The sequence below is a fragment of the Dromiciops gliroides genome, chromosome 2 (genome assembly GCF_019393635.1).
Source record: "Dromiciops gliroides isolate mDroGli1 chromosome 2, mDroGli1.pri, whole genome shotgun sequence".
NCBI lineage: Eukaryota > Metazoa > Chordata > Mammalia > Microbiotheria > Microbiotheriidae > Dromiciops > Dromiciops gliroides.
In genome coordinates this window covers 94,644,754-94,657,198 of record NC_057862.1, presented here as the reverse complement: position 1 = coordinate 94,657,198, position 12,445 = coordinate 94,644,754, and the positions used below count along the sequence as shown (strand labels likewise).

The 12,445-nt window shown below is 35.6% G+C and overlaps 1 protein-coding gene across 3 annotated transcripts in view; it reads right to left on the bottom strand.

Annotated features, from left to right (window-relative positions):
- Nucleotides 1-12,445, bottom strand: part of SHTN1 (shootin 1) — a 124,185-nt gene that overhangs the window by 78,998 nt on the left and 32,742 nt on the right. For all 3 annotated transcript variants that reach the window (XM_043982228.1, XM_043982226.1, XM_043982229.1), the window contains exons 3-4: nucleotides 8,269-8,329; nucleotides 3,052-3,146 (exon numbers count right to left, since the gene is read on the bottom strand). In XM_043982228.1, the coding sequence (XP_043838163.1) occupies nucleotides 3,052-3,146; nucleotides 8,269-8,329 (156 nt within the window). The remainder of the gene's footprint in view (nucleotides 1-3,051; nucleotides 3,147-8,268; nucleotides 8,330-12,445) is intronic.

Sequence of the window (12,445 nt, the reverse complement as noted above, 5' to 3'; positions counted from 1 at the left end):
GTTCCATCTAACTGGATGTTTATTAGAAATCTGAGTTATAGAATCATAGGAATGTTGGAATTGGATGGAAACCTTAGAGATCACCTAATCTAACTTTTTTTCAGTTTATAGGCAAGAAAATTATTATTCTAATTAGTTTTAACATTGTCATAGAAACTTTTTAGTAGTATATACATAAATGACAGGCTATTATCCATTTGAAACTATCTGTATTAACAAATAACACTGCAGAAATAGGTTTTTATGATGCTCCACTATAACAGAATCCTCTTATCATATGGCTCACGAAATAACCCTATACTGTTAAAAATCACTTTCATAAGCACTATTAATACATATTTTATGATTTGTTTCTTACAACAACCCAGTGAGTCTAGTAGTAAAAATCTCACTATCACCATTTTACAGGTGAGGAAACTGAATCACAGAGAGTTTAAGTGGCTTGACCCAGGTCACATAGCTGGTGTGTAGCTAGGACAAGAACCTACTTCTTCTAGACTTCAAGACCTATATTCTTTCTGTTATAGCATAGTCTCCTTATATACAATTTTGGTACTAGTCAACTTTTTGATAAATGTAAGTAAATTATAAAATAAGAAACATAGTACTGATAACTTAAACTACTCTGTACCAATTACATGCTTGCTCTACATTTGGCAATTTAACAAATATACTACAGAAGAACAGCAACAAAAGGAACCCTGCTTGCTTTTAAGAACATTGTGAAATGTCACACTGTACCAGAGAAATAAAACATTCCATTTGGCATTAATTTGTTGTTAATAATCTAGAGAGACTGAGAATTTAAAAGTATTTTGTTGCTAAGAAATTTAGAAAATATATTCAATAAAATCCAACTGGCAACTTAATCAGGACATGTAGTCATTACTCATCTTTAAATGTTCAATTTTCAAAAGATCCCAATGAGAACGACAGAGTTTATTATATAAGTCACTGTCTTTCTTAACTAAAATACCAGCAATTTTTATATGGGATTAAAGCATAGAAAACAAGTTTCATTTATCTAATTGCTCCTTTTTCAGCACATACTGAAGTTATGCCAAGTTGTTTCACAAGGGGCTGCTTAAAGACTGGTGACATAAACAATAAGTGTCCCAGTGGATGTCAGATGACCATTTATTAAACATTTTGCAGGAGGACTCATACTTCAGGGAGAGATTATACTAGATCAAAAATTCTTAAACTGTGGGTCATGAGCCCATATGGGGACAAGTAACTCAATGTGGGGGCCGTGAAAAATTTGGCAACATTAAAAGGTCATGTATACCTATTTTATATACCTAAATACTTGGGGTCATACAAAAATTTCTCAGGCAAAAAAGGGTTGCAAGTGAAAAAAGTTTAAGAAGCCTTGGACTAGATGACCTCTAAGTTTCCTTCCATTTTCAGGTTATATGATTCTAAGCGAAGTGATTTTATTAAGGAAAGCTAACTCATAAAATGTTAGAACTGGAAGGGAGATTCACACATTATCTAGTTCATCCCCTTCATTACAGGTAGGAAAACTGAGGGCCAGAGATATGAAATAATTTGGTTCAAGGTACACACCCCATTAGTGGTATAACCAAGATGGACTAAGGCCTGGCTGGCAACTATTAAACTGATAGTAGGGATGCCTCTGGATGCAGTGAATTTGACATCACAGATGTTCCAGCAAAGACTGGATGACCACTTGTTGAGGATGTGGTATAAGGATTCATTCTACAGGTAAGGGTTACACTAGATGAACTCTGAGGTTCCTTCTAACTCTGAAATTATGTGTCCTTACTACTGTTCTCCACTACACTCTGCTACTCCCACTAACTGGAGACAGTGTTTTCTATTGGACTGTATGGTTGCAACTGACAACAGTTGTCTGGAAAAACCAAGTCAAAAACTGCTCCATCCTTTGATCCCAGTGATTTTCAAACAGGCATGTGCTATGAATGAATCTTTCCTTCCAGATGTTCCATGTTCCCAAAAGAGGAAACAGGGAGGGAATTCTTACATCAACAAATACTAATAAGCTCCGGTCATGTTAGGCAAAGTAACGTGACAGAACAGTATTAGCTTTTTTTTTTTTTAATCTATGGGCCAGCAAAGCTTATACCTTGCTGACAAAGTATCAGAAGAGCACAAGTTTATATAAACAGATTCATTTTCTTAGTTAGACTCTGATTAAATATCTTATGAATTCTAATGTAGTGTCCTTATACAAACAATTAAGTAAATACCTCCAGGAAATACATTGCTAATGCATCTAAATTAAAGAGATTTCTTGCTGGTAGGATTTTTGTCACATCCAAAGATGTACTTTTGGAGGAGGGGGAGAAGGAGAGGAAAAAAAAAGAAAGAAAGAAACATAGCCCGCATTGCTAATGAAATTTTGTTGAAAATTGCTGTAATCCATTTTCTGATGAAGTGGCTCAGATGCATTTTACCCAACCCAAAATACATAAGACAGAGATAAAAACATTCTTTAATAATAATGTACTTCTGATGAGATGGAATATAGAAAATTACACACTTGGTAAATTCATCAGCTAGAAGCAATCAGCAGAGCATTGGAGGTCACCTTTAGCGTGTCCTCCGTTTGCTTTCATAAACAATCACCTGAAATGGAATGCTTTGGCTGACTTTTTCATTTGATTCAAACACGAAATGCTCATTATTCTTTTATGTCACACCAGGTTGATTTTAAACTTGTTCATCATTTAACCCAAATGCATACACATTTGAAAGTAATGTTCAGCAGACTGCTATGGAACTCTATGTCTTCATCAGCAAACAGAGACTGAAACATGCTCAAAGGCAGCTATTCCTACAATCAAGGTTCAAAGTTGTTTGTGACTTTATAAGAGACATCTGTATCATCATTTTCATTATTTTTAAACTAGATCAAGCTTCTCTCATGATCAAACAGCTGGAATTTAATTAGAGAGAGAGAGAGGAAGGAAGAGAGAGAGATGCTGTTATGGAGGAAAAGAAGTAATTCTTTGCAAAAGGAAAAGGAAATAAAAGGTCAGTTTGTCTACATTTAAAAATCCTCACCTTTGTTGCAAGAGCTTCAGCACTTTCTCGACAAGTCTTCTCTATTTCCAGATGGTTCTGCATAAAATTTACTTCCTCTATAACCATGTGAGAAACTAAAAATGAAGAAAAAAGGTTTATAGCATTAAAAAGTTAGTCATCTGTTTCCAGGAGTTCATGTCTCATGAATGTGAATGGCATAATTCTATTTCTAGCCAACCCTTTAACTACTATTAGGAAATGTTAAAACTATTTGAACTCTCAAAAATTGGCAAATGTTTTAATTTGACAGGGAAACAAAAAAATGGCTAACTTGATAACTTTCCATATAATAAACACATTATATACATATATGTATAAATAAGAAAACTTGTTAATATTATATTAAATAAAGGATCTCTCCTCTCTCTCTCTCTCTCTCTCTCTCTCAACTAAAGAGAAGTGTCAAACATGATACACAGTTCCTGGCAGGATATCATAGATGGATTCAGAAGGAAATCAGTTAATCAAAATTAAGAGAAGATTCACACTAGGAAAATAAACAATTTGTCCTAAGTACCCATTGATCATATCATGCTGGAGTGACCATGTGGTAGCATTAAGCAAGGCAGGGAAATATCTATTGCTATATATCCTTAATTTGTAGAATTCATGACACAGAAGTTACTGCAATGTAATAAAATTCAGGGGGAAAAGCACAGGAACAAAGTAGTTTACATCCTCAGAAAACAAACACTCTTACATTATATCTACTAGAATTAGAAGAAAAGCAGAGCTTTTTAATTTCTTCAATGCTTTCCCATTACTTTAAAAATACCCCTTTATAGACTTTCTTCAGCTAGTTTGTTGAATTTGGTACCTGAAAACTCAAAGTAATTTGAATGTGTATTATGTTTTTGAATACAGACAAGAAAAAATACATCTTTTCTCATATTTTGTTGTTAAAGAAAATGCACTGTCATAAACTAAACTGAAGATATATGGATTTATTGACTCTTGTCACTCACACACCCAATCACAGAACACCCAAATGTGTGAAGCCTACCAAAGTTAGGCAGAAAGCATTGGGCTTGCATCACACAACTAGAGATTACTTTTGCTTCATTTAAGCTTAATTAACCTACAATTATGATTAAACTCAGAGAAAAATTTTCTCTCCAAATTAAATACAAAAATGTATTACTTCCTAAGTCTGTCCAAAGTTCTTATTATGTTAATATTCAAATTCATAAAGCAGCACTAAGTGGCCAGAAACATCTCTAACCTTGACATTTTTTCAGGGGTAATAATAATCTGCAGCAAATGCAGGCCAACCAAAAACCACTTAACTAATTAGTAGTTGCAGTCACCGAGAAAAACATGAATCAACACTGTTATTACAAGTGGCACATTTGAGTGGCATCTAATTATGACTTGATGAGCACGATACTTGCATTATCAACATTACTACTGCATCCCATCAGGGACTAAAAGCTGCTGATGGCATTGACTTCGAGAAACTCCCACTCAATGGTACAGCAGCACCCAACAATCCCCTTGGCAGGGGCACCCTCACTAAATGACACGTTAAGCGTAATTACTGGTAGACATTGTAAATAAACAGGATTGGAAGTGAAAATTGTACCAAGTGCATAAGACACAATCTGACACATTGGAAGTGGCAGCCGTAATTGAGAGTTTCTTTGACTGCTCAAGATCATTTCAACTGCATTTCTCAGAGGACAGTGATTATAACTGTGGAGACAGACGGCATAATGGTATCAGCACTGCTGACAGAGCAGTGAATTAAATTGTATCTGCTGTTGTGTGAAAGCCTTGATGAGAGGTACAGATGCCTTAGTGGTCTTATCATTATAACACAATGGTCATGTTGTCATCAACCTTTCTGGCTCCAATTGAAAAGAAATGATTGTGTGTTGAAGCCCCCCCCCCCTTTCCTCACCACCCCCCTCCTCCCCTTCTATCTCTTGTTCTGAATAGAACCAATTTTCAGAGAGCTATGAAATCACGCAATAGGGCCTAAAATGCAGCTGCTTGGCATACAAACGGGTCCCCATTAAACTGGAATCACACACAATATGTGTTTATGCCAGAAGAACAAATAAAAGCTGAGTACAGGCCAAGTTTATTCACAGACACAAAGCCCGTGTAGCTCTTCATCAATATAATTGCCTTTTATATTGTAGTTTAAATAATAGGCTCTATTATTTCCTTAAAATCCTAATATTCCCGGCATTTTATCACTATGTTTACAAGGTATGTTCTTCAAAAAATGTGAAGGGAAGAGAAAAGAAACCTATACAATTTTACAACATCAAATATTACTTTGGATTTTTCGTCTTAACTACTTGACATTTTCTGCCACAATCAGGTATTTCCAGTATCATAACAAAAACATAAACACTCCACACATTTCATAGGAATTTGACTTTTTATTCAACAACATTCTTACTTATGGAAGAGTTAGAAGATCATTTCAAGGTAGTAAAGTTTAGGCCTAGTAGATACAAACACACACAAAAAAGCAACATTTATTTTCTAAACAGTTTGTAAAAACCTGCCATGTCATTTAACTTGATAAACTTAGCTAGATGGCACAGGTTTGTGGTAATCCCAACCCTCTCCAACCCCTCAACCCCCCACCCATAATTCTATGTCTGCTATTCCATCAGACAAAGTATGGTTTGTTTGTTTTTTCTTTTGAAAAGACAGGTCCTCTCTAGCAACAAACACCTTTCATCTCTTATTAAGAAACTTTTTCATTGGGTTATCAACTAAATTAGTAGAACTAAACCTAACCTATCTCTTAACTTTCTGGTCAGGTGGGTATAGAAAAGCCTAGTTCAAACTGCATTGAAAAGCAGAAATATGGTAACAAAATCCCCTAGATCAGGCATTCTTAATTTTTTTTTTTAATCATGAAATCCTTGAGCAGTCTGGTGAAGCCTATGGATCTCTTCTCAGAATAATGTTTTTGAATGCATAAGGTAGGATTACAAGGTTACCAATTACATTGAAATATAATTATCAAAATATATTTTAAAAAGCAATTTCATAGATGTTAGGTTGAGGTCTATCCTACATATTAACTACTACTTTTTCCAAACTAGTTTTAAACAGTTATAAGTTTAACCAGTTATAAATCTTAGCCAGTTATATAAAGTTATAAGCATGCCCATTAATATTGTTGGTAAACAAAGATCTAATCACAGAACAATCACAATTCTCTTAGTCACATGAAACTCTGAGCTAATTTTCTCAGATTGTTGTTTCTATTGTGAAGAGAAGTCAAAAGTATTGGAAGGTAACACTGTGGATCAGAGATGTTTCTTGAAAAAAAACTTTCAGTCAATGAGATATAGGCAAGACCTATGCATATTTAAAAAGCACGTGGTACCATTCTCACCCAACATCACATAGCATGACAGAAGGAAGTGAAAACTAATAAATGTCCAAAAAAAATAATAATGTATTTTAGTTCTGGATGTAGTGCAAGCCCAAAAGAAATCAGATTTCAGCCTAAGAGACATCTGTTTAAATTAATTCTAAGGAATCTCATGAATATGATATCTACCATAGGTCTATCTTAGTCTTCTTTCAGCCTACAATGATGAATAGAATGAGACAGGCCCAACTAGGAGAAAATGAGACTGGCAGTGAAACAAAACATATGTGTTTAATACTGTCTGAGGGCAGCCAATGAAAAATGTAGTCAAGGCAAATATACCAGTGGAAAATAAGTATTATACCAGCGACACTGGTTCTCAAAAGCTATGCCCAGCAAGTCTCAAGTATTGGCAGGTTCAACCTATAATAATCATTTTAACAACTCCTAGAGCACTGTAAAGTTTACCAAGACTTTGACCCAAATTAACTAGTTCTTCATTGCTTTCATGTAACCTTAAAAACTCACAATTCTAGTATGTGGCAAATATTAAATACAAAGCCAAAAACTTTGTTAAGGCCAGTTTCCTCCAAGAAAATGGTAATATCTGGTGAAATCATCTATTTTTATGATGAATCTTCATTCAGATTGGGGAAGGGAGCAAAGAAGGAGGAATGATGAAAACATTAGCTGGGGTGAAAAAAATACATAAAAGTCACAGTAACAGTAAATTTGGGGGTCATGATCCCTACTATCGCCTCTCCCATGAAAGCAATAATAAATTCAAGTACAAAAACCTGCACTATATCCATTGCATATAGCAAGAAGTCAACAAAACATCAATAATTGCAACATATTATAAGAGATATTGTCAATGCTATCATAATAACTCTTTCAGATATGACACAATGTCAATACAAGTGTGAGAATGTTCCATTAATCCTGCATTTGGGGACTAGGAATCCCTAAGCAATCGTAATTCATAATTCATAAATAAGAGATACTTCCATCACTGTATATTGGCCTCAAAAAATATGGGATGTCAACAACACTTTCCTCAGCTTGTCTTTGTTGCTGCTAGGCACCATGAAATAACCCAGCCCGATTGAAATTTAACTACAATGCTGGGTTTTACTGCTGTTGTTTTGGGTTTTTTTTTAAACACAGATCAAATGTTTTGTTGCAGCAGTTACCAGGAGAAAACACTTTAGGATACAATCTAGAGCCTGATTATATTGTAGTGTTTGCAGTCGGGTGGAGAGTAGGCCCTGCTTCTAAAAGAGAGCATTAGAAGTTGGACAGCTGAGGTTACTACCTACTCACTCCTACCCACCACCAATGCCCTCCTTCCCACATCTAAGCCACCATAGGTGGCTCAGTCACGTTCTATCCCCAGGGAAAGCATAGCAACAGATGCATGCCATCTTAAAAGAAAATCATACACCAGACATTGAATTTCATGGGTTGAGAACATTAAGTCCCCTCTCATTGTTTCAGAAAACAAAACAGATATCATTTTAGCTAGAGCTATAGATGCTAAAGCTGTACATATGGACATACAGATGTTAGAAATATAGATGATATAGGTATAGATACATATGGCTAGATAGATCCATGATAGAGATAAACATGAATATAGATGATAGATCTATTTAGACACAAACACATATAGATTATATAGATAGAAATATACAAATATACAGACACAGATATAGATGATATAAATAGGATGACTGACTTGCCTACCACTGAAGTAGCCCAGTACTTCTCTGCAAGAGACACATGGTAAGAGTGAGTATGCTCAGTCGGATGTTATGTTTTAATATGTGAATGAAACTAAAATATCTACGTACTTTTCTGAAACTCCTCCAGTTTCTTGACAGCTTCATCCCGTTCCTGTTTAATTTTGTCACACTGTAAAGGGGAAAAAGGAGGGGAAAATTAATTTGGTTCAACTCAATAACATGTATTAAAAGCCTATTATAAGTAAATAATGAAGGATATTAAAATATTAAAATGCTGAATATTAAAAATACTTCAGGCTAACTACAACAAGTTTTGAAGTGGGAGTAGGTACACACAAGCAAACCTTATGAGCAACTTCTCAACAAAGTGTTCATATGTGATTCCCCCAAAAAAAATTGCTGGGGAAAAAAATTAAAAAGCAATGGTCATTCTCACCTGCTTGAACAATTTTGCTAAAATAGTATTTCCACCATTGTACTCTACTATTTTTCTAAGGCCTTCCAAAAATAGAGACATTTTGTTACAATTATCTATTCAATAAAATTTCCATGTAACATATCTGAGCTAAAAAGTATTTACTCTTTTGTTTGTTTGTTTTTTGTTTTTGATGGGGCAATGAGGGTTAAGTGACATGCTAGCAAGTGTCAAGTGTCTGAGGCTAGATTTGAACTCAGGTCCTTCTGAATCCAGGGCTGGTGCTTAATGCACTGTGCCACCTAGCTGCCCCAAAAGTATGTACTCTTTAACTCTTCTACTGTACAACAGTAACTTTTGTTAATATAGTACCTGCCATGGATACTAGCTGACCCTCTAATTCTCTCATGAAGTCATGTAAGTCAGGTAAAATCTCAATAATCTATGAGTTCAACAGTCTCCTCTAGGATCAGTTGCTAGTTGGCCAAATGAAGCTCATACAATGGCTGATTGATGAACAAATGAATGAAAACCTATTTGTTAAGTTGCTACTATGTGCCAAGCTCTATGCTAAGGATAGAAATATAAAAACAAAGGAAGTACCTGCCCTGCCCTCATGAAGCTTACATTTTAAAAAGGAAAGACAACTCATATAGAGTTGAGTCGTGACCAGGGAGGGATGTTAAGTTGGAAAGTTATAATCATGGTAGGGAGAGCCATAAAGGAGTAGACTGACATACCTTTCCAAGATCAATGACAGAGTTCAAGATTATGGTTTCAGAATGGTATGTGTAAAACAACATGGTAACTGATAAAGAGATGGCTAGGGAGTGGTGTGGTTGGACTACTAAGTAAACACCAATCAGGATCACAGATAAATGGGTGCCTCCAAAGTAGTTTCTTTTCAAGTCTTGGGGTTAATCACCAAGCCAATGGCAAGACAATCATAATTGATATTTATATAACTTTAAAATTTGTAAAGTACTTTATATGCATCGCCTTGAGACTAGCAACAACCCTTTGAGGTGGGGGGTGGTGGCTGCTGTTGTTGTTTGTCCTTCATTCTCAAAGAGGACCATGACATCAGGATGATGTCATGACTTGCAGTGAATTGGATTTAAGTGAGGGGGGGCTGTGCAAAATCACCAACTTCAGTTTCTCCTCCACAGCCATTTAGGTTCAATGGCAAGATATATATCAGGACAACTGAAGATGGTCCTGGATGTTTAAAGCAATTGGGATTAAGTAACTTGCCCAGGGTCATAAAGCTAGTATGTATCTGAGGTGAGATTTGAACTCAGGTCCTCCCAACTTCAGGGCCAATGCACTATATCATATGTATTATTATCCCCATTTCACAAAAAGGAAAACCGAGGCTCTGAAAGATTAAGTGATTTATCCATTCTCACAAAGCTATGAAAGATAGGATTTAGACCCATCTTCCCAATTTCTATTTGAGTACTTTATTTATGATGCCTTATTGCCTCTCTCATCAACTCATACATCAAAAAGAGGCACTCTGCTCCATCAATTGAACATTTATTAAATGTTTTTATTCTTATGCCACTGTTTGCCAGAAACTCTGCTGGACACTGAAGATACAAAGACAAAAATGGAACAATCCCTGTTCTCAGTTCTCCAATGTCAGGTATTGTTTCTTGCTATTATTACTATGTTCTGTATATTTCTAACCTCATGCCTTATTTTATGTATGATTCTAAGACAATAACCCTGATAGATGGCTTCTCTTCTGGAAAGACATTCTGTATGGACTTTGTAACAACTATGTTCCTCCACAAAAAAGGGTCTTTTTCTTTCACTTCTAGGTTTATGGACATGTCTATATGGGTGAAATTGCAATAGTCTGACTTGATATAAATGTGTTAGCTGTCAACTTCTGAGATGGTAACAGAGCAGAAATGGATTTGGTTAGTGTAAGCCTTGCATTAGAATGTCTAAGATCCTAGATCTAAGACTAAAAGGAACCTTAAAGGTCATCTACTTCAACCCCTCATTTATGAGGAAAATGAGATCTGGGTGGTTAGGTGATTTGACCAAGGTTACACAGATATTAAATTCATAGAGCCAGGATTTGAACTCAAGTTCCTCTGAATACAATTTCAAGGCTTTTTCTATCATAATATACTACACCTCATCTGTACTAATTATGAGGCTGCAGGGCCACAAATAATCCACGAATCTCACACTGCATTCATAATATCCCCATTGCTCACTGGCTTCCTTCTTGTGGTTGTCAAGTACATCTTCCTGATGTGTGAGTTTACAAAGATAACTCTAGGACTCAGACTGCAGGGTTTCGCATGTACCTCTGAGGAAGCATACTTATCTAGAAGTCTACCATCAAAATGGGGAAGTCTACCACCAAAATAGGGAAGTCAGCCATATGAGCCTCGATGGGCTAACTAGCACATTATATAAATTGATATTCATTATGATGACCTATCATATAATTCCTTGACAACATCTTTTACTTCTATTCTTTGAAGTTCCTCTTTGGTTATATGTTGCAATTTATATGTTGTGGTAAAAAGTTTTAACAGTCAGTTAGATAATGGAGAGATGCCAGTTTTTTTTAGGACCACCCTTTTGGGGAGGAGACCAACAGCATGAGCTACGCACACCAGTCCGCCTGCGACGCAGGCCAGATTGCCTGCTGAACACTCGACTTCCGGGGTGCAAGCTTAAAAGGCAAGGAGAGAACGGAAGTGGGGATTTTTTTTTCCTGCTCCGCTGGTCTCCTGGCTGCGCTGCACAGACAGATGCGGACTGGAGTTTGACTCGGCCCAGCTCTCAGTTAACAGCACATGCTTGACTCGGTCTCTCGCCCCAAAGGTGGCCTTCCGCTTTTGGTGAGTTTTATACAGAATATAGACTAAGCCTAGACTTAAGACAATTTGTATTGTATTTCTACTTTCCTATCCTTCTAATCAGCATCACTTTGTGACTACCATACAATAAAAGGTCTATCTAGAAAACCAGAAACTTCTTCCATTTACTAGTCTGGGAGATAAATTAAGGGAAAGGTTAAGTAGGGTAGATTTATGATCTAATATCCAATTTTAATCTCACAATGTTACACTCACGATGCAACACTGCCCTCTGGGTGATACCCATCTTTAAATATCCCATGTTTAATATATTCAGTTTATTAAGGTAGGGAGTATGCCATATATATTTTAGAACTATCAAAATGGCTAAAATGTAAAAGTTGCAAAGCTTAAGAAGGTAAGCTTGAATTATCTAGAAAAATCACATGTATAATTCATTTTCCAATGATGCTGGGTAAACAAGTTGTCACTACAAATTATACTTTGATCCTTTCAGCTAGAAAGATTAATATTCTTTGCAAGTTAGATAAATATATTAAGTCCTTTGCAGATGTTTTAGATTTAAAATAATTAAGATATTAATGGAAGTGATTGATTTTTTCCTCCCCCACCAAAGAGGATCCACAGAAACTTCCAAAGAGATATATGTATAGTTTTACAAATCATCTCTGGCTTACTCTGTTATATCTACTCTTTCTAGATGATAATGATTCATTTACAAGTGCTTAATCATATATGGACAAGGCTGTCACTAAATTTTATTTCGAACACTATTAAATGTATTGATTTTTCCAGAGTCACTAGGATATTTTCCTAAATCAGAATGGAGACTGCCATTTAATCATTAACAAATATACGGTATGATACAATCCCAAGTCACCAATTAATTTTGTGCTATGTTTATAACATTAAAAGCAGAAACTAAGACTTCTCTGGATTAACCACTTGATTATATAATGTTTCATGTTTTCTCATCATTCCTTATATACATCTTCTATCTTCCCAAATGAAATGGAAGTTC